The sequence below is a fragment of the Acipenser ruthenus genome, chromosome 8 (assembly GCF_902713425.1).
Source record: "Acipenser ruthenus chromosome 8, fAciRut3.2 maternal haplotype, whole genome shotgun sequence".
Classification (NCBI taxonomy): Eukaryota; Metazoa; Chordata; class Actinopteri; order Acipenseriformes; family Acipenseridae; genus Acipenser; species Acipenser ruthenus.
In genome coordinates this window covers 25,813,614-25,834,946 of record NC_081196.1, presented here as the reverse complement: position 1 = coordinate 25,834,946, position 21,333 = coordinate 25,813,614, and the positions used below count along the sequence as shown (strand labels likewise).

General features: G+C 39.2%; 1 protein-coding gene across 1 annotated transcript in view; it reads left to right on the top strand.

Annotated features, from left to right (window-relative positions):
* The window catches only part of LOC131737878 (ribosomal RNA processing protein 1 homolog A-like), a 52,879-nt gene extending 32,082 nt beyond the window's left edge, over positions 1-20,797 (top strand). The window contains exons 5-10 of the mRNA XM_059029653.1: positions 3,191-3,320; positions 3,459-3,523; positions 13,594-13,769; positions 13,926-14,026; positions 20,182-20,248; positions 20,745-20,797. Of these exons, the coding sequence (XP_058885636.1) occupies positions 3,191-3,320; positions 3,459-3,523; positions 13,594-13,769; positions 13,926-14,026; positions 20,182-20,248; positions 20,745-20,797 (592 nt within the window). The remainder of the gene's footprint in view (positions 1-3,190; positions 3,321-3,458; positions 3,524-13,593; positions 13,770-13,925; positions 14,027-20,181; positions 20,249-20,744) is intronic.
* Positions 20,798-21,333: the final 536 nt, after the last annotated feature.

Genomic DNA, 21,333 nt, shown 5'->3' with positions numbered 1-21,333 from the left:
AACAAACAGGGCAGCCATTGTTTTCCGATTTCAATGTAATAACAATGAGGATGAAGTAAATTTATATTAAATACATGTACATTTCATAAATATTTTTATTTCCGTGTTTTGCTAGCGGTGTTGGTTATGAGCTACACAACCGTGCCAGGCTGCACTAGTGAGTTAAACGGTAATATTTTAAAAATAATGAAGAGCATATTTACCTCTGTCTCCAGTCCTTCCCTTCAGAAACCCTTGACCTTTCACCTTGTTTGAAAGCCTTTATTGATATGTTATCATTTCTACACAAAAAGTCAGTGGGTGTCGGTTATGAGATTTTGTGTGAAAAACTCTGGGACATGCATAGAATGGTGTATAAATAGAAAATGACATAGCTTTTCTCATATTTAACATATGTTTTTTAAACAACTTAAATACTTCTTTCAGATTTTTGTATAAAAACATAACATTATAATAATTAAATGTATAACATTTCACTCTGAAACCTAAAAAATCAAACTCTGGGACGGGTCGGTTATGAGATTCAAAATATGAAAGTACAAAAAAAGGCAAAAACATGTTTTAAATGTATTAATAAGTTATTGTGCAGCATAGATTAAAATGTTACCTTTCTAAAAATATATAATTTTCAATAGGAAATTAATTTGTTTTGAGAAATGTCAGTCGGACACCAACTTACATAGTTATTTGAAAATTCCCCAGATAGTCCTTGTTGTAGAATGTACTCCAATGTTCAAGAAAGGCGAAGCCTTCCTGTGTGCACCACAATTTCAGCCATGCATTTTGATTTTGTATTTCCAGCTGTCCATATTGTCCTTTGCAAGGTGCCGGCAGTATCCCAGAAAATACCACAGCTTTGGTCTTGTCTTTTAATTTCCTTCCTAGCTGTCTGAATTTTTTTTTGCAGGGATCTTGGCCTGTCTCTTCCAATGTTGTTTGTACCGATGTGGACGACTACTACCGGGTCATCTCCTGTTCGTTCTAGGAGCCTGTCCACGTTCTCAGTGATGTGCTTGACAGAGGCTCCTGGAAGGCAGCACACTGTTGTAGTAAGGGGGTCCAAGCTGCGAACTGAACTTGCTGTGTTTCTCAATATAGAGTCCCCAACAATCATGACCTCCCTTCTTTTTGCTGCCTGGCCAGCACTGTTTATAGGGTCCTGGATGTTGTTTCTTTCGTTCTTTTGAAGTTGGTTTTGGCCATCTAAGTTTTGAAGTGGCTCAAATTTGTTGGATGTTTGGATTTCTGGTGGTTGTGTTTGACGAAGATTATTTTTTTCCCTGCTTCTGCCTATCCTGAACCCAGCTGTTTCGACTCTCTTCTATCTCCCTGGTGGCTTTCAGTCTGCTAGGGGTGCAGACTTCCATGAATTGTGGGTGTGTCAGCTCCTCAAGCTCCTGTTGCTGTCTCATTTCCTCCCTCCATTTCTAGCACACTTACTAGTTGAAGCAAGTCCTGGATCGTGCGGCACTTTACACACACTTGGTTGAGCTCTGTTGGGTTTTCTCGGATTTCCCACATCATGCAGTTGTCACAGATTACTGGCTTGAAGACCATGTTTTTTTTTTCTTTCTTTATTTATTTTTTTTGGAAGTTTAGCTTCTGCAGCTGTCAACCTGCTTTCAACTGCTTCTAACTGCACTGTACTTGTCCATGACTGTACTTCTCCCACGCTGTCGCTTCCACACGCTGTCGCTCTGAAAACTGTCTGCCTTTTGTTTGTATAGATGTATTGACATGTTAAGTTAATATTCTTTACTCTGGGGTTGTTTGTTGTGGTGCTAGATGCTAAAGGAATGTTTTTCATGTTTTGTTATCAAATATTGTTAAGCACAGTCATTGCAGTGAACCAGCTCTAGGAGACGACTGGAAAGTAAACGCTCTCTTGCAGGACAATGCTTGGTGCTGATAGGTTGAACACTGCCCTTGCACGGCAATGCTTAGTATTGCATGCAGGCAATAAAAATGTGCATTATAAATATCATATGGGAGATACTGAAATTGAAGAAGGGAACTATGAAAAAGACCTAGGAGTTTATGTTGACTCAGAAATGTCTTCATCTAGACAATGTGGGGAAGCTATAAAAAAGGCCAACAAGATGCTCGGATATATTGTGAGAAGTGTTGAATTTAAATCAAGGGAAGTAATGTTAAAACTCTACAATGCATTAGTAAGACCTCACCTAGAACATTGTGTTCAGTTCTGGTCACCTCGTTACAAAAAGGATATTGCTGCTGTAGAAAGAGTGCAAAGAAGAGCAACCAGAATTATCCTGGGTTTAAAAGGCATGTTGTATGCAAACAGGCTAAAAGAATTGAATCTATTCAGTCTTGAACAAAGAAGACTACACGGCGATCTGATTCAAACATTCAAAATCCTAAAAGGTATAGACAATGTCGACCCCAGGGGACTTTTTTGACCTGAAAAAAGAAACAAGGACCAGGGTTCACAAATGGAGATTAGGTAAAGGGGCATTCAGAGCAGAAAAGAGGCGGCACTTTTTTACACAGAGAATTGTGAGGGTCTGGAACCAACTCCCCAGTAATGTTGTTGAAGCCGACACCCTGGGATCCTTCAAGAAGCTGCTTGATGAGATTCTGGGATCAATAAGCTACTAACAACCAAACGAGCAAGATGGGCTGAATGGCCTCCTCTCGTTTGTAAACTTTCTTATGTTCTTAACAGCATCCCCTATTTGCATTTGGTACGACATCATTGTGTTCCCAGTGACTTGTTACTTGCCAATACCAAAGTGCAGCATTCTATGTATTATTATTATTATTATTATTATTATTATTATTATTATTATTATTAGTTTTTATTTAGCAGACGCCTTTATCCAAGGCGACTTACAGAGACTAGGGTGTCTGAGCTATGCATCAGCTGCAGAGTCACTTACAATTAAGTCTCGCCCGAAAGACGGAACACAAGGAGGTTAAGTGACTTGCTCAGGGTCACACAATGAGTCAGTGGCTGAGGTGGGATTTGAACTGGGGACCTCCAGGTTACAAGCCCTTTTCTTTAACCACTGGACCACACTGCCTCTAGATCAGCCACAGCATGTGTGGATATACCCAAACTAAGTAACTTTATGCCAGTTCTATACATTTATATGCATGGGGATTATATAGTAAAGGAGTCAGGCTGAGAGTGGCTGTTAAAACCCTTGTTGTTTTTGTTTTTTTATAGTCTAGTTGAGCAGTTTGGGTGTATACTGAGTACCCAAGTGCTGAGTGCTGCCAGTGGTGCTCCATCAGGAATTCAGTTCCATATCCTGGACATTTACATGGAGGAGTTGGCTACAGTTGGAGCAGAGGAGGTATAAAATCTATATTGGTAGACGTGACAATAATTTTGTGTAAATAAGGGGAAGGGTAAGCCATATGTTTTAAAGGTAAGCTGTCTTGTGTTGAATTTTCTTGTAACTGTTTTTTTTTTTTTTTTTTTTTAATTTCAGCTCACAGCAGAACAGAATTTTAAGTTCATTGATCCATTTTGTAAGATCGCTGCCAAGACAAAAGAGTAAGTAATTATTGTAATTTGTTTGTTATCCTTTGACCCTGTCCAAACTACATAACCGAACTCGAGAACCATACTCAAAAAAGGTTTAATTAATCCTGCTCAGTGTCCACACTGAAGTACCGTTTCATGTTTAGTTGGGCTTAATACGTCCACACGCTATTAGGAGGCAGTGTGGTCCAGTGGTTAAAGTCCAGGGCTTGTAACCAGAAGGTCACCGGTTCAAATCCCACCCCTGCCACATTATTAAAATAGTTTGGTTACAGTTAAGAACATGAGAACGTTTACAAACGAGAGGAGGCCATTCGGCCTATCTTGCTCGTTTGGTTGTTAGTAGCTTATTGATCCCAGAAACTCATCAAGCAGCTTCTTGAAGAGAAGCTTCTTGAAGGGTGTCAGCTTCAACAACATTACTGGGGAGTTGGTTCCAGACCCTCACAATTCTCTGTGTATAATTTAACGTTGTGCTTTTGTTATTTTCCCAACTAGTTGTTCAATAGAGAGATGTCCTGACAGTATTTTTTTTAAAGCATAAAAATGAATACGCAGTGCAGAAAGCACTCCCAGAGCTCGGCAACTCTACAAAATCAACCCAACCATAACTGAATACCTAACCCTAAACCATTTAACCCTTTGCAGTCCTATGTCGGACCATGTCCGACATTACAATTTTCCCTTTCCGGTCCGATCAAAAAGACGTAAAACATAGGTCTGTAGTCGTTTTTTCTCCAGAAAAAGCCGAGAAAACCATTCAATGGCCGAGTGAGTCCGATAGGAACCGGAAAAAAAAAGGGGCGGATCTGAGCAATACACATAGCCCTGGCACCACACAGATAACACGGCCATAAACAAACAAGATAGCTGCTTCTGCATCCAGCGCTCAAAGAATATCACGAACATTTGCACAGCTTTTTGAGATGTTATAGTAATAAAATAATGACTTGGATCGCATTATTGAGGAGTTTGGTGGTAAACGAGTGATCAGGAGATGATTTATCGGTATGCATGACTATGAAGAGGTATGTGAAAAATACAGCGAACAAGGGGTGGGGCTGGAGATGCAGTACTGAGTGTCCTGTTGATATGCAGTTAAACCTGATTTACTGGGGGGGGGGAGGAGGAGGAATGTAAACAGCGCGTCTAAAATAAACTGCGTGTGTGAAAATAAATTGGACCTGATGCGCCTGAGACGTGCTGAATAAATGGACCGCAAAGGGTTAAAAGTCATCTGATGCCCTCAGGACACTTTCTAGTAGATATTCCTTTGTGCTGCACACTGACAGCAATTCCTTCAGGCGCCAAACATACCACAAAGCAGTTTGGGATATTGGAGGATACACAAAAAATTTAGTTTGATATTACAGCGTCCACACTTCTGAGAAACCGCACTGCCTGATGCTATCTAATTCGAACTGGACTCAAGACTACCCCCTGAGGTGGCCTCGACTCCGGTTCTCAAGTATGGTATTAAACGCTGCGTAGTGTGGACGTAACTGTATTTAGCACTTTAAGCCGGTTTAAATGCAACTAATACAGTTTAAGGCATTGTGTGGACAGGGCGATTTTAAGATTTGGGAATTCAGTTCCTTATAACAACCGTCAGGATGTATTGATAGTCTGTGGACCCAAGTTAAGTTCAAGAATTAATTAAATAAAATTTTCAGGGCTGGCACTTGTGGTATGTAGTTGTCAGGATAGTCTCGATTGGCCAATTGCACCGGATATGAGAGGTTTGTCCTTAGTTCTGTACCAAATTGTGTAACTGCTGATAATCTCCAGTACTATTATTAATTGCAATGAAAAAACACAAGAAACAAACATGAATATCAGCCGCTCCACCAATATTAGTACAAACCTCAGGATTTATTTATTTATTCTTTCATCACTGCACAGAATATCTGTAGTTAGTGTTTCCTTATTTTAAGGGTCTTAATTCAGAATGGGGACCATATGAACTGATCCCGCCCATCTGGCCATCCATCCTTCTGTCTGCATGTCTGTCGCATGTCTGGTGAAAAGGATAACTTCCTTAAATTTTCATCTTCAGTTTTTTGTCATAGCCTCCAATCGACCTTTTCATTTGCATTTGGGTATAAACTGCTGATTTTATACAAATATTTTTAACCAATACATTCTCTTTTTTTAATTTTTAGTACTTGCATTGAAACTTCAGCTTTGTCTCAACTGTAATATAGTTACTTAAAACTGCTCATGAAAATAAAATAAACTACTCAAACTGCATGGTGATTTAGCTGCATTTACCATACTCCATGCCAGGGCCACTCATGAAAATAAGATATTTTTGGGTCTTATTACAAAAATAAAACTTTACTGGGTCTTTATTCAGCGCTCCAGATAAGCTGTGTAATTGGTGTTTTACACATTGAAAAAATATCGATTACGTGTGATACTTAAATTTAATTTGTAACAAATACAATTTTGCTACACAGCTCAATGTCTCAGTGGTCAGTTGTGCACATATTGGATGCGTTTGCTAGAGAAGGGATCATAGAAATACGTGACAAGTCCAGGATTTAAATAAAAAAAAAAAATTAAAACATATGGTTGAATCCACTTGCTTGTAATGCGTATTTGTGACTGGTGCAATAGGCATTTATTTAACACAATATATTATAACTATAATATTTCTAGGGATCATTCTCTGTCAACGCTGTTGACTGGTACTGCTAAGCATCCCAGGGCAACTACCACAAGAGCTGGAAATCAGGGTTTAATGCTTTTCCAGAACCATAAGATGGTCCTCAGTTCTTGATTTGCTTCACAGTAAGAGAGGTATTCTCTCTCACCCTGAATGTGGTTAGCGAGATATTTTCGAATACCGTGATCTCACAAATGTTAAGGTGTTTAGCTCGATTTATTTCAAATACACAGCATGCACTGAGCTAAAGGTCAGCCATTATGAGAGGCACTGTACGAGTCACAATCACTTTCTATTTACACAAGACTTGCTCACTGTTTTCTGGTAGAATTTAAATAAATGGCAAAATTCACTGGTTCCGTGACAGTGGTGACCACCATGACATAATCGTATCCTTTATTTGATTTACAATACCATATTAAAATTAAGGGAACCATCTGCATAAGAACATAAAGTTTACAAATGAGAGGAGGCCATTCAGCCCATCTTGCTCGTTTGGTTGTTAGTAGCTTATTGATCCCAGAATCTCATCAAGCAGCTTCTTGAAGGATCCAGGGTGTCAGCTTCACAACATTACTGGGGAGTTGGTTCCAGACCCTCACAATTCTCTGAGTAAAAAAGCGCCTCCTATTTTCTGTTCTGAATGTCCATAAACTCTAGGGTCTTTTTCATAGATCCCTTCTTCAATTTTCAGTATCTCCCATATGATATTTATAATGCACATTTTTATTGCCTCAGTGCAGTACCTTATACTTTTCACTACTAAATCTAATTTGCCATGTGTCTGCCCAGTTCTGAATGTTGTCTAGATCATTTTGAATGACCTTTGCTGCTGCAACAGTGTTTGCCCTCCTCCTATTTTTGTGTCGTGTGCAAATTTAACCAGTTTGCTTACTATACCAGAATCTAAATCATTAATGTAGATTAGGAATAGCAGAGGACCTAATACTGATCCCTGTGGTACATCACTGGTTACCTCACTCCATTTTGAGGTTTCTCCTCTAATCAGTACTTTCTGTTTTCTAGATGTTAACCACTCCTTAATCCATGTGCATGCATTTCCTTGAATCCCTACTGCGTTTGAGAATTCATCTTTTATGCAGGACTTTGTCAGAAGCTTTCTGGAAATCTAAATGAACCATGTCATATGCTTTGCAATTATCCATTGTCGATGTTGCATCCTCAAAAAAGTCAAGCAGGTGAGTTAGACACAATCTCCCTTTCCTAAAACCATGCTGACTGTCTCCCAGGATATTGTTACCATATAGGTAATTTTCCATTTTGGATCTTATTATAGTTTCCATAAGTTTACATATAATAGAAGTCAGGCTTATTGGTTTGTAGTTACCTGGTTCGGTTTTGTCTCCGTTTTTGTGGATTGGTATTACGTTTACAATTTTCCAGTCTGTCGGTACAACCCCTGTGTCAAGAGACTGTTGCATGATCTTGGTTAGCGGTTTGTAAATAACTTCTTTCATTTGTTTGAGTACTATTGGGAGGATCTCATCCGGCCCAGGGGATTTGTTTATTGTAAGCGCTCCTAGTCCCTTTAACATTTTTGGAATTGGTTTTAGCCCTCTTAGCAATGTTAATTTCTATCTCTCTCTTGGCCTTTCTAACTTCCTTTTCGACTTGTGTTTGCAGTTCTAAGTACTCTTTCTGTGTACTTTGTTTTTGGTCCCTTTTAAACGCTCTGTAAAGTGCCTTTTTTCACTGAATATTTTTTCAAATTGATCTATTAACCCTTTGTGGTCCATTGTCGGACCTGGTCTGACATTGCAATTATTCCTATCAGGTCCACCCTGTCCGACATCATTATAGAAACGCAAAAAACGGGTTTTAGTCGAAACCATTCAATGGCTGAGTGGGAACGACAGGAGCCGAGACAAGTCAAAAAAATAAAAAAATAAAAAAAGGCGCATCTCATGAATAGTCATACATGGCCCTGGTATCAGATAACGGGGCGTTCGTAAGTAAACAAGCTGGCTGACTGCGAGTAAGCGCACAGAGAACACAGACATTTGCAGAGCTTTTTAGAGATGTTATAGTAATAAAATAATGACTTGGATTGTATTATTGAGGAGTTTGGTGATAAAACGAGTGATCAGGAGATGATTGATCAGTATGTACGACTAATTATTATTATTATTATTATTATTATTATTATTATTATTATTTATTTCTTACATAGGAGAAAGCTATAGCGAACGAAAGGGTGGGGCGGGGCTGGAGATGCCTAGTGGGTGCTTTGTTGATATGCAGGGCCATTTAAACCCGTTCGACTGTGGGAAAAAAAATACTTTTAAACAGCGCGTCTAAAATTAACTGCGCGTGTGAAAATAAATTAGACCTGGCGTGCCTGACGCGCATTTAATAAATGGACTGCAAAGGGTTAAACCATTTTGGCCATTTTGTTTTAGATTTAGATTTGTCTACTTTTGGGATGTAATTGTTTTGCGCCTCTAGTACTACATTTTTAAAAAACAGCCATCCTTTTTCTGTGGATGTTCTCTCTATTTTACTCCAATCTACTTTTGTTAGTCTCTGTTTCATACCTTCATCGTTTTGCTTTTCTAAAATTGTAAACCTTAGCTTTAGTCATTATTTTGGGGTTTTAAAAAATACTTCAAATGAGACCATGTTGTGGTCTGAGTTTGCCAATGGCTCTCTGACCTCTGTTTTTAGTTATTCTGTCTTTCGTTATTTGAAAAGACTAAATCAAGGCATGCCTCCCCTCTAATCGGTGCCTTGACAAATTGCGTTAGGAAGCAGTCATTTGTCATTTCCACCATTTCAATTTCGTCTGTCGTGCTCCCCACCGGGTTCTCCCATTTTATACGGGGGAAGTTGAAATCCCCCATTAATATGGCTTCTCCTTTTCTACACGCATTTCGAATGTCATTGTATAACAGATTATTTTGCTCAGCGTCTGAATTTGGCGGTCTATAGCATGTTCCTATTGTTATGCCCTTTGAATTTTTGTCCATTATTCTGACCCATATTGAATCTGCATTGTTTTCTTAGTCCTGATTTAACACCTGGGCTTCAAGACTATTTCTTACGTATAGCGCTACCCCTCTGCCTCTTCTGTCCTGCCTGTCTTTCCTATACAGTGTGTACCCACTATTATATTTGTCTCCATCACTGTCAGACAACCACATTTCTGTAACACCTATCACATCGTAGTTACTTCTTAGTGCAGTAGCTTCAAGTTCTAACATTTTGTTTCTGAGACTTCTAGCATTAAGATAAATACATTTAATAGTTGTCATACCTTAGTTGTTGCCCCTGTTTTGATGTGGTCTCCCTTCTCTTTTTTGTTTTCTCCCCCCTTCCTTTCTAGTTTTAAATGCTTCTGAACCTCCTCAAGGATCCTTTCTCTGAGTAGATTGGTTCCCTTTCTGTTTAAGTGCAGTCCGTCCCGCCTATATAGATAGTCCTTGTTGTAGAATGTGCTCCAATGTTCAAGAAAGATGAAGCCTTCCTGTGTGCACCACGATTTCAGCCATGCATTTTGTATTTCCAGCTGTCCATATGGTCCTTTGCAAGGTGCCGGCAGTATCCCAGAAAATACCACAGTTTTGGTCTTGTCTTTTAATTCTTCCTAGCTCTCTGAATTTGTTTTGCAGGGATCTTGGCCTGTCTCTTCCAATGTTGTTTGTACCGATGTGGACGACTACTACCGGGTCGTCTCCTGTTCGTTCTAGGAGTCTGTCCACTTTCTCAGTGATGTGCGTGACAGAGGCTCCTGGAAGGCAGCACACTGTTGTAGTAAGGGGGTCCAAACTACGAACTGAGCTTGCTGTGTTTCTCAGTATGGAGTTCCCAACAATCATGACCTCCCTTCTTTTTGCTGCCTGGGCCAGCACTGTTTATAGGGTCCTGGATGTTGTTCCTTTCGTTCTCTTGATGTTGGTTTTGATCATCTAAATTTTGAAGTGGCTCAAATTTGTTTGATGTCTGGATTTCTGGTGGTTGTGTTTGACGAAGTTTCTTTTTTTCCCAGCTTCTGCCTATCTGAACCCAGCTGTTTCGACTCTCTTCCATCTCCCTGGTGGCCTTCAGTCTGCTAGGGGTGCAGACTTCCATGAATTGTGGGTGTGTCAGCTCCTCAAGCTCCTGTTGCTGTTTCATTTCCTGCATCTCCATTTCTAGCACACTTACTAGTTTAAGCAAGTCCTGGATTTTGCGGCACTTTACACACATTTGGTTGAGCTCTGTTGGGTTTTCTCGGATTTCCCACATCATGCAGTTGTCACAGATTACTGGCTTGAGACCATGTTAAATATTTTTTTTTTTGGGAAGTTTAGTTTTTCACTTCTGCAGTTGTCAACCTGCTTTCAACTGCTTCTAACTGCTCTGTACTTTTCCACTTGTACTAGTCCCACGCTGTCGCATCCACCTGTTTTTGACTTTAATAAGCTTAAATTTTTTTTCTGTAATAACACAGTTTCCAGCTGTGGCTTATGCATTCAGCTTCAGAATACAATATAGAGCAGTCAAGAATTCATATCTACAAAACAATAATTTCATGAAAAAACACAATGAAGTTCGTCCAGCATTTTTTTTTTTTGTTTATACACTGCTCGGCAAAAAAAAAAAAAAAAAAAAAAAGCTGCCTACATAACAGCAAATTAGGCTTCACTTGAGCAGTGATTGCAATGGTATCAACCAAACTTCATGAATACACTGCAAATAAAGTATCCACAACTATACATATCTGACAAGACAATATATATTTTTCTCTTTTTTAAAATAATGGTGGCTAACAACTATATATATATATATATATATATATATATATATATATATATATATATATATATATATACAGTACCTTGCAAAAGTATTCAGACCCCTGACCAATTCTCTCATATTACTGAATTACAAATGGTACATTGAAATTTCATTTTGTTTGATATTTTATTTTAAAACACTGAAACTCAAAATCAATTATTGTAAGGTGACATTGGTTTTATGTTGGAAAATATTTTTAAGAAAAATAAAAAACTGAAATATCTTGCTTGCATAAGTATTCAACCCCCACACATTAATATTTGGTAGAGACACCTTTCGCTGCAATAACAGCTTTAAGTCTTTTGGGGTAAGTATGTACCAGCTTTGCACAAAGTGTCGGAGTGATTTTGGCCCATTCTTCTTGGCAGATTTGCTCCAGGTTGTTCAGGTTGGTTGGACGACACTTGTGGACCGCAATTTTCAAATAGTGCCACAGATTCTCAATGGGATTGAGGTCAGGACTTTGACTGGGCCACTGTAGGACATTCACCTTTTTGTTCTTGAGCCACTCCAATGTTGCTTTGGCCTTGTGCTTGGGATCATTGTCCTGCTGAAAGGTGAATTTCCTCCCAAGCTTCAGTTTTTTAGCGGACTGAAGCAGGTTCTCTTGCAGTATTTCCCTGTATTTTGCTCCATCCATTCTTCCTTCAATTTTAACAAGATGCCCAGTCCCTGCTGATGAGAAGCATCCCCACAGCATGATGCTGCCACCACCATACTTCACTGTAGGGATGGTGTGTCTTGAGGCATGGGCAGTGTTAGGTTTGCGCCACACATAGCACTTTGAGTTTTGGCCAAAAAGCTCTATCTTGGTCTCATCTGACCACAAAACCTTTTCCCACATCGCAGCTGGGTCACTCTCATGCTTTCTGGCAAACTCCAGACGTGCTTTCAGATGGTACTTTTTGAGTAACAGCTTCTTTCTTGCCACCCTCCCATATAGGCCAGTGTTATGCAGAGCTCTTGATATGGTTGACTGGTGCACCATTACTCCACTCCCAGCCACTGAACTCTGTAGCTCCTTCAAAGTGATTGTTGGCCTCTCTGTGGCTTCTTTCACAAGTCTCCTTCTTGTTTGAGCACTGAGTTTTGAGGGACAGCCTTTTCTTGGCAGTGCCTGGGTGGTGTGATGCAGCTTCCACTTCCTGATTATTGATCCAACTGTGCTTACTGGGTTATCCAAACACTTGGATATTATTTTGTACCCTTTCCCTAATCTATGCATTTGTATTACTTTATCTCTAACTTCTGTAGAATGCTCTTTGATCTTCATTTTCCTTCAGATTCACAGCCTGTCCAATGATCCTTCTACAGTGGGGTTTTTATCCAGAAAATGTGACAGCAACTAATGGTTCACAGATGGAGGCCAATGGTAAGGTAATTGTGTCCTCGGTGGGGCAATTTCTTTCATCTGTGTAAACTGGGAGCTTCACAGCACAGGGGTTGAATACTTATGCAAGCAAGATATTTCAGTTTTTGATTTTTCTTAAAAATATTTCCCAACATAAAACCAATGTCACCTTACAATAATTGATTTTGAGTTTCAGTGTTTTAAAATAAAATATCAAACAGAATGAAATTTCAATGTACCATTTGTAATTTCGTAATATGAGAGAATTGATCAGGGGTCTGAATACTTTTGCAAGGCACTGTATATATATTTTTGTTGTTTGCTTTTGTTAACATGGTTAACATGGTAACTGTTCACACAGTGTATTCATGTTCTAAAGATTAAAAACAACCTACAAAAACGCACACATTTTTACACATGTATTCATAAATTACACACCTTACATGAGAACCTTCCTTAACTAAGTGTTAGTTTGATTGGGTTGTTTATTTTGAAACTGAAGGCAGGTTGCTTTGTTTAAAAGCGGATTGCCCCAGATGAACTCAGTGTGTGTAACACAAGCTCAACAGGTTCAGTAGTATCTAAAGTCATTTCTACAATGTACATGCATTGAATGCTTGTACACCTGCTTGACACTTAAGGTAACTGCATCCAGTCTGAAATTGTATTAAGTCTTTAAAAAAATAATTAATGCTCAACTGTGACACTGTAGGACCAATATTTTCAGGATGCTGCAAAAGACTCCAGTCTTACCCCCAACCTTGTTCACCCTAGTATACACAATGTATAAAAAAGTCAGCAAAGTGTGTGATTTAGCTTCCTAAAATGTCAGCAGCTTAGTGCTGAAACTGCCAACGCTTTTTCATTGTACAAACAAATTCGGATTTGTTTGGTATTGTTCGATTTGGAATTGAATGCAAATGTTGGATTGTTTGGGAAATTCATAACAGTTGCATTACTAGCTCATAGTTCACTTTATCACCAGTGGGTGAGTGTGTTTGTTGCTTTTGGGGGAATTCTTTCTGATAACAATATGTTTGCATACTTTTGTACACCCCGCGCCTATAGACGTTTTCAAATCAATTCAACAACTGGTCATGAGCTTTCATAGAAATATGTCCATACAAGAAAGTATTAAAAAGCTTGCACACATAATTGCAAACAAAATTAAATAGACATTGTATTTTGAATGTGACTTGGATAAAAAGTGACAACAGCAGAAGACCTCCAGTTAACTCTGCTCTGTTTGCTTTTCCTGTATTCTAGTCACCTTCTGATGCAGGCAATAGCACATAGTATATTTGATGAGATTGTGGACCAGTCTCCATTTGCCATTGAAGACTTGATGAAAGAGGTGCAGCAACAGGGAGGAAATGTATCCGATGACTCAGAAAATAAAGATCTCTCCAAGTCGAAAAAATCAACAGGACGGCAACTAAATGGTGAGCACAATCTTTGACAGGAAATCCTGGTGGGGCTCTGACTGACTGTGGAAATGGCTTTGTTTGGTGGTCTGTTATTTGGAAAACAGTTTCCATGAACTGGCAGAATGTTGCTTCAAATGAAGACTTTAATCTGGTTGTATTTATGTGTGCCAGGTAAAGAAGCAGAAAAAAATGGGCAGAATTTTGAAGATGACTCTGAAGGTACCATTGAAATGCCTGAAGACGATGGTGAGGATATTGGGCCTGTTCTTCAGGTAAGTGTTTTATTTTATATATATATATATATATATATATATATATATATATATATATATATATATATATATATATATATATATATATATATATATATATAATTTAATTAATTAATTAATTGAATAAATAAATAAGAGAATAATATATGGGTCAGATTTTATATATACATTGCCCCTCCGGAAGCAAGCAAGGTGTTCTCAAAGACGGAGTTAGCCGCCAGACTCAATCAATCAATCAATAAATATATTTATGTATTACTTGTCATGATGCATGTGCATCAACATATGAATGAACTGAATAAGTAAATGAAAAGTAATATCCAAGTGTATGTTAATACACTACAGGTGCACTCCACTTATAATGGACTCCAAAAGACAATGAAAATCAGTACTTTACAAAGGAAGTACGTAGTAAACAAAATTTGAAATGTATGTAACTGCGAACATAAGTACCTTAAATAAACAATACAAGTAAGCTTAACTGCCAAAGAAAGTGAGTTTTTATTATTTGTACATAATATTATGTAATAAATAGTACCATTTTATGATTTTATGTTTTTGCTAAATGTAATTAAAATTGTATATGTTACGCGTTTAAACTGTACAGCGACTGTGCCAACAAAAACATAGAATAAAAGTAAACGGCAATTGTTTTTCCTGTCTGACGTCACAAATGCTGCCGTGACTGTCATTTACTGTCGCAGATGTACCTAATTTGTACAAAAATTAGTGGAACATGAAAACTATTAAACTCTATGTATTAAACGCAAAATGCCTGCCTGTGGAACAGGAAAAATACATGTTAAAATGTTTTAATCAGAGTAATTCCCCATGAAAACCCATGTTGTTTGGCAGGGACATGCCTCCTCAGTACGTTGTGAACAGAACTCTGTTCTAATAGGATCCATTATAAGTGGAGTGCACCTGTATAACACTAAAGTAACAGACACACTAACGTTAATAAACTGACAAACTAAACTACTTGCTTCCTTACTTAAACTGAGTGCTGTCATTTGTTAAAGACAAGCATGCAACATCCCCCAGCAGTTGCTGCCGACATTCTCTGTCTGGTGTGGACTTGCCCATACATTGAGACTGCATCCACTGAATTTGTTTGGAAGTGTAAGGCAAAGCTTTGCCGAGTTATACAGATGTGGAAATCGATTAGAAACAGTCCCAAAACTCGGTTACCCTCAAGGGCATCTGGCATTCTTTTAATAAAAGCCATACAGTGACTCTCAAAAGCATTCACCACCCTTGGACTTTTCCACATTTTATTGTGTTACAACATTGAATCAAAATGGATTTAATTACGAGTTTTTGCCACTGATCAACACAAAAAAAGTCCATAATGTCAAAGTGAAAAATAAAATCTGCAAATTAATTACATATATAAAACAGAAAATAATTGATTGCATAAGTATTCACCCCCTTTGCTATGACAGACCTAAATAAGCTCTGGTGCAACCAATTGTCTTTAGAAGTCACATAATTAGTTGAATGGAGTCCACCTGTGTGCAATTGAGGTGTTTCACATGATTTCAGGTTAAATATACCTGTCTCTGGGAGGTCCCACAGTTGGTTAGTACATTTCCTAACAAAAACGACATCATGAAGACGAAGGAACATTCAAAGCAAATCCGGAATAAGGTTCTTCAAAAGCACCAATCAGGGGTAGGATATAAGAACATTTCCAAGGCATTGAATATCCCCCGGAGCACAGTAAAGTCCATTATTAAGAAATGGAGAGAATATGGCACAACTGTGAATCTGTCTAGAACAGGCTGTCCTCAAAAACTGAGTATCCGGGCGAGAAGGGCACTAGTCAGGGAGGCCACCAAGAGGCCTATGGCAACTCTAAAGGAGTTAGTCTTCCACGGTTGAGCTGGGAGACACTGTGCATACGGCAACAATAGCCCGGGTGCTTCACAAAACTGGCCTTTATGGGAGAGTGGCAAAAAGAAAGCCATTGTTGAAAAAAACTCGCATCAAATCTTGGCTAGAGTTTGCCAGAAGGCATGTAGGAGACTCTGAGACCAAGTGGAAGAAGATTCTATGGTCTGATGAGACCAAATTAGAGCTTATTGTTTGGCGCAAGCCTAACACTGCACGTCATCCTGAGAACATCATCCCTACCATGAAGCATGGTGGTGGCAGCATCATGCTATGGGGATGCTGCTTTACATACCGATAAATCATATCTTGATCATTCGTTTTATCACCAAACTCCTCAATAATGCGATCCAAGTCGTTATTTTATTACTATAACATCTCAAAAAGCTCTGCAAATGTCTGTGATATTCTCTGAGCGCTGGATGCGGAAGCAGCTATCTTGTTTGTGTATGTCCGTGTTATCTATGTGGTGTCGGGTCTATCAGTATTCATGAGATACGCCCCCTTTTTTCTTTTTTTTTCGGTTTCTCTTGGTTCCTATTGGTCTCACTCAGCCATTGATGGTTTTCTTGGCTTTCTCCGGAGAAAAAACAACTTGGCGACCTGTATTTTGTGTCTTTTTGATGATGTCGGACAGGGTCTGACATTGGACCAGAAAGGGAAAATTGCGATGTCGGACCAGGTCCAACATAGGACCGCAAAGGGTTAAATCCATTTTTTGGGAAATTTCTTGACACGATCTTCAGCCAAAATATACTTTTGCTTTTTTTGCTTTGTCGTCCATTTTTGGTATTTTAACTCCAATGCTGAAAACTAGATTTTAGCAAACTAAATAAAAATAACAATGCAACACTGACTTTGTCCCACCTCCTAGTAGTACTGTACAGTACAGGTCACAGAAAAGCCAGTACAGATGCACTGATTGATTTTTAAAACATCGCTGTCACCTGAATAGTAAACAAGAAAACGCTTTGGAGTATTTTTTTTTAAATGTTATTTATCCAAGGGCATTTTTTTTTTTTGCCTAAAAGCTTTTTTTTTTTTCTCTCCGTACTAGTGCGATATGCATTGAACCCTAAAGAGGTGAATTTCATAAAATCGCAAATTAGGTAGACCCCTAGTTATCTGGTTACAAAACAGTACCGTGTCTGTTGTGAACGAATTGCTATCGGTGTGAACAAGGTGTTCTTTTAAGCGAAGTTCCTGTTAATTTAGCCGGAGCATTTACAATGGGAAAAATCAGTTTCACCACAAGGGTGTTCCCTTAGGCTAAGTGTTCTCTCAGGAGGTGTTCCTATATGCGGCGACTACTGTATATATGTTTTCTATCTACGTTTTCAAACAGAATTTACAAGATTCAATTGTGTTTTCATTCTTGATATGGATCGGGAGCTCCAAAGACGAAGGGCATTATAACTAAATGCCCTGGCTCCAACAGAGTTCAAACGAATTTTAAGGACTGTTAGAAGATTAGCATTTTCCAATCTCGGCGAATGACCAGGGTCATATGGGGTCAGAAGATCTTGAAGATGACAAGGTCCAAGACCATGTAACACCTTCTAGGTAATAAGAAGAACTTTAGAATAGTAAGATTAAATCGTGATTCATTTTTTTAGTCGCTTGACAGCCCTAATTATAATATACAGTCGAAGCCTCTTAAGCGAGACACTCCGATGGAGTGAACAACCATCCTGCTTATAAGAACATAAGAAAGTTTATAAACGAGAGGAGGCCATTCAGCCCATCTTGCTCGTTTGGTTGTTAGTAGCTTATTGATCCCAGAATCTCATCAAGCAGCTTCTTGAAGGATCCCAGGGTGTCAGCTTCAACAACATTACTGGGGAGTTGGTTCCAGACCCTCACAATTCTCTGTGTAAAAAAGTGCATCCTATCTTCTGTTCTGAATGCCCCTTTATCTAATCTCCATTTGTGACCCCTGGTCCTTGTTTCTTTTTTCAGATCAAAAAAGTCCCCTGGCTCGACATTGTCTATACCTTTTAGGATTTTGAATGTTTGAATCAGTTTGCCGCGTAGTCTTCTTTGTTCAAGACTGAATAGATTCAATTCTTTTAGCCTGTCTGCATACGACATGCCTTTTAAACCCGGGATAATTCTGGTTGCTCTTCTTTGCAATCTTTCTAGAGCAGCAATATCCTTTTTGTAACGAGGTTGACCAGAACTGAACACAATAATCTAGGTGAGGTCTTACTAATGCATTGTAAAGTTAACATTGCTTCCCTTGATTTAAATTCAACACTTCTCACAATATATCCGAGCATCTTGTTGGCCTTTTTTATACATTGTCTAGATGAAGACATTTCTGAGTCAACATAAACTCCTAGGTCTTTTTCATAGATTCCTTCTTCAATTTCAGTATCTCCCATATGATATTTATAATGCACATTTTTATTGCCTGCATGCAATACTTTACACTTTTCTCTATTAAATGTCATTTGCCATGTCTGCCCAGTTCTGAATGCTGTCTAGATCATTTTGAATGACCTTTGCTGCTGCAACAGTGTTTGCCACTCCCCCTATTTTTGTGTCTTCTGCAAATTTAACCAGTTTGCTTACTATACCAGAATCTAAATCATTAATGTAGATTAGGAATAGCAGAGGACCTAATACTGATCCCTGTGGTACACCACTGGTTACCTCGCTCCATTTTGAGGTTTCTCCTCTAGGCAGTACTTTCTGTTTTCTACCTGTTAACTACTCCCTAATCCATGTGCATGCATTTCCTTGAATCCCTACTGCATTCAGTTTGAGAATTAATCTTTTATGCGGGACTTTGTCAAAATGTGCTGGCGTCTCTCTAAAGAGATGTGCAGTTAAACAACACAAGAAGTTGTATTAGTCAATTAGTACAACAGCTAAAGCACACAGAAACACGCATGAACAAGTATTTAAAGCAAAAAAAAAAAAAAGATATTGCTAATTGTGTTACTTCAGTGCTGTAATTTTGTTTACTGAAAATATTTACATTATTATTATTATTATTATTATTTATTTCTTAGCAGACGCCCTTATCCAGGGCGACTTACAATCGTAAGCAAAAACATTTCAAGCGTTACAATACAAGTAATACAATAAGAGCAAGAAATACAATAACTTTTGTTCAAGTAAAGTACAAGTTTGACAAACCACAATTCAATAATACAGCAGGTAATAGTGATAGTTACATCAGGATGTGATTAAATACAAAGTACTACAGGTTAAAAACTTGGCAGATTACAGTATTCTGAAGTACAGGATTAAATGCAGTAAAATAGGGGCTGATAAGAGCAAAATAAAGCACATTTACATGAAGGGTGATAGTGTCCCAGGATACAAACAGAGGAGTTCTACAGGTGCTCTTTGAAGAGGTGAGTCTTAAGGAGGCGCCGGAATGTGGTCAGGGACTGGGCAGTCCTGACATCTGTAGGAAGGTCATTCCACCACTGCGGAGCAAGGGTGGAGAAGGAGCGGGCTTTGGAGGCAGGGGAGCATAGCGGTGGTAGAGCTAGTCTTCTAGTGCAGGCGGAGCGGAGAGGTCGAGTGGGGGTGTAGGGAGAGATGAGGGTCTGGAGGTAGCTGGGTGCAGACTGGTCAAGGCATCTGTAGGCTAGTACAAGAGTCTTGAACTGGATGCGAGCGGTGATCGGGAGCCAGTGGAGCGAGCGGAGTAGTGGAGTAGCGTGGGCGAAGCGAGGCAGAGAGAACACTAGGCGGGCAGCAGAGTTCTGGATGAGCTGGAGCGGACGGGTGGCGGACGCAGGGAGGCCAGCCAGGAGGGAGTTGCAGTAGTCTAGGCGGGAGAGTACCAGGGCCTGGACCAGGAGCTGGGTAGTATAGTTGGTGAGGAAGGGTCGGATTCTTCGGATGTTGAATCCGACCCTTCCTCACATTGTGTCTGCAGTGTAAGTACTGCAGACCTGGGAGGATCTCAGTTAACCAGTTCTGTGCTGCTACTGAATCAGCATCCTGCTTTTTGCCATGCTCGCGTCTAAACACTCTGGTGTCTGCTTCCCGCGAGGAATACATCCATCGTTTGGTTCAAACTCTGTGTGCCTCATCTGTACAGTGAGGTCCCGAGCTTTTGATTTAAGAATTGGCCCTGATATATGCTCTCCTTTGACAACAACCAGCTGAAACCAAACGAAAAGTGCGTCCTCTGCATTACTGTCTTTCACCTTGCATTTCCTTTTCATTTCGGGATTTGATCGTCACTCACCCAGAATAGCATCTCTGTTTTTGCTTATCCTCTCTGTCTGGCTTTTGAGGATGTGATATTGAGCAGCAACAGAGGACAGAGACGATGTGGGGTTCTGCAGAGCTTCCAGAATGTGTGTGAGAGAGAGAATAATACATGGGTCAGAATATATTACCACACAGCAGACTTGTAGGACGCATTTTTCGTCCACAAAAGGCTCGGATTCAACCTTGTGTGACTCGGACTTGGACACGAACATTTGGACTACGTAACCTGGCGATATTGACTAGTTGTTTTTTATTTTCTATTACACAAGTAATATTAGTTACTAGGAAACTGCACAATAAAAACCCACCCAACAAAACATTATCCAATCACTGGTTAACCCTGTTGTCTTTGAGCCAATTATAGTAAGAATAAGAACTTAGAAGCGAGTTACAACCAATTGGTTGTAAACACCCCCCCACACAAACCCAACTGCAGCTATCGCAGACCAAGTTTTTTCTCTTTTGCATTAAGTTTTATAAGGAATAAATAATGTCAGTGTAGCCGGGGCGCTCCTCATTTCACAATTCTGTCCTGCGCTGGCTACCACTCGTGTATTTCTCTGCGTTGTGTTGTTGTGTGCAAAAGATTTCCCTGCCTGTCAGGCCAGCTATGGTGTGTTGTTCAGTGAAGGACACTAAGGCAGTGCAATGCTGATAATAAGTTCTTTAATCTTGTTCAGAACTGCAAAATATAATTAAAACAGAACAGAAAAACATCAGCTTCCACGTGTTTCTGGTCCTCTATTCCCTCCTCTCAGCCAAAAGAAAAGCAGACTGAAGCTTTACACAAAACACGTTTTTTTCCTATGTTACAGCTTAAACCTATACTGTATATATTTCAAGATACGATCTACCGTTTCTTCTACATTTTTCAGATCGTCAGTAATCAAAAATACACAAAATAGTTACCATAACAATGTGGAACAAAACATACGCGTAATATGGCTCATGAATCAGCCATTCTAACGAGTATTACTGCGATAATAAAATTAAAATACAATAACTAGCAGTTTAAACTAGCTTTCGCTTCTATTCATAACAACGGAGTTCAACATACCTGCAAAATATAATTAAAACAGAACAGAAAAACATCAGCTTCCACGTGTTTCTGGTCCTCTATTCCCTATTAGAAAAAGGAATACAGTGAACAATGTGTATCACACGTGGAAGGCTGT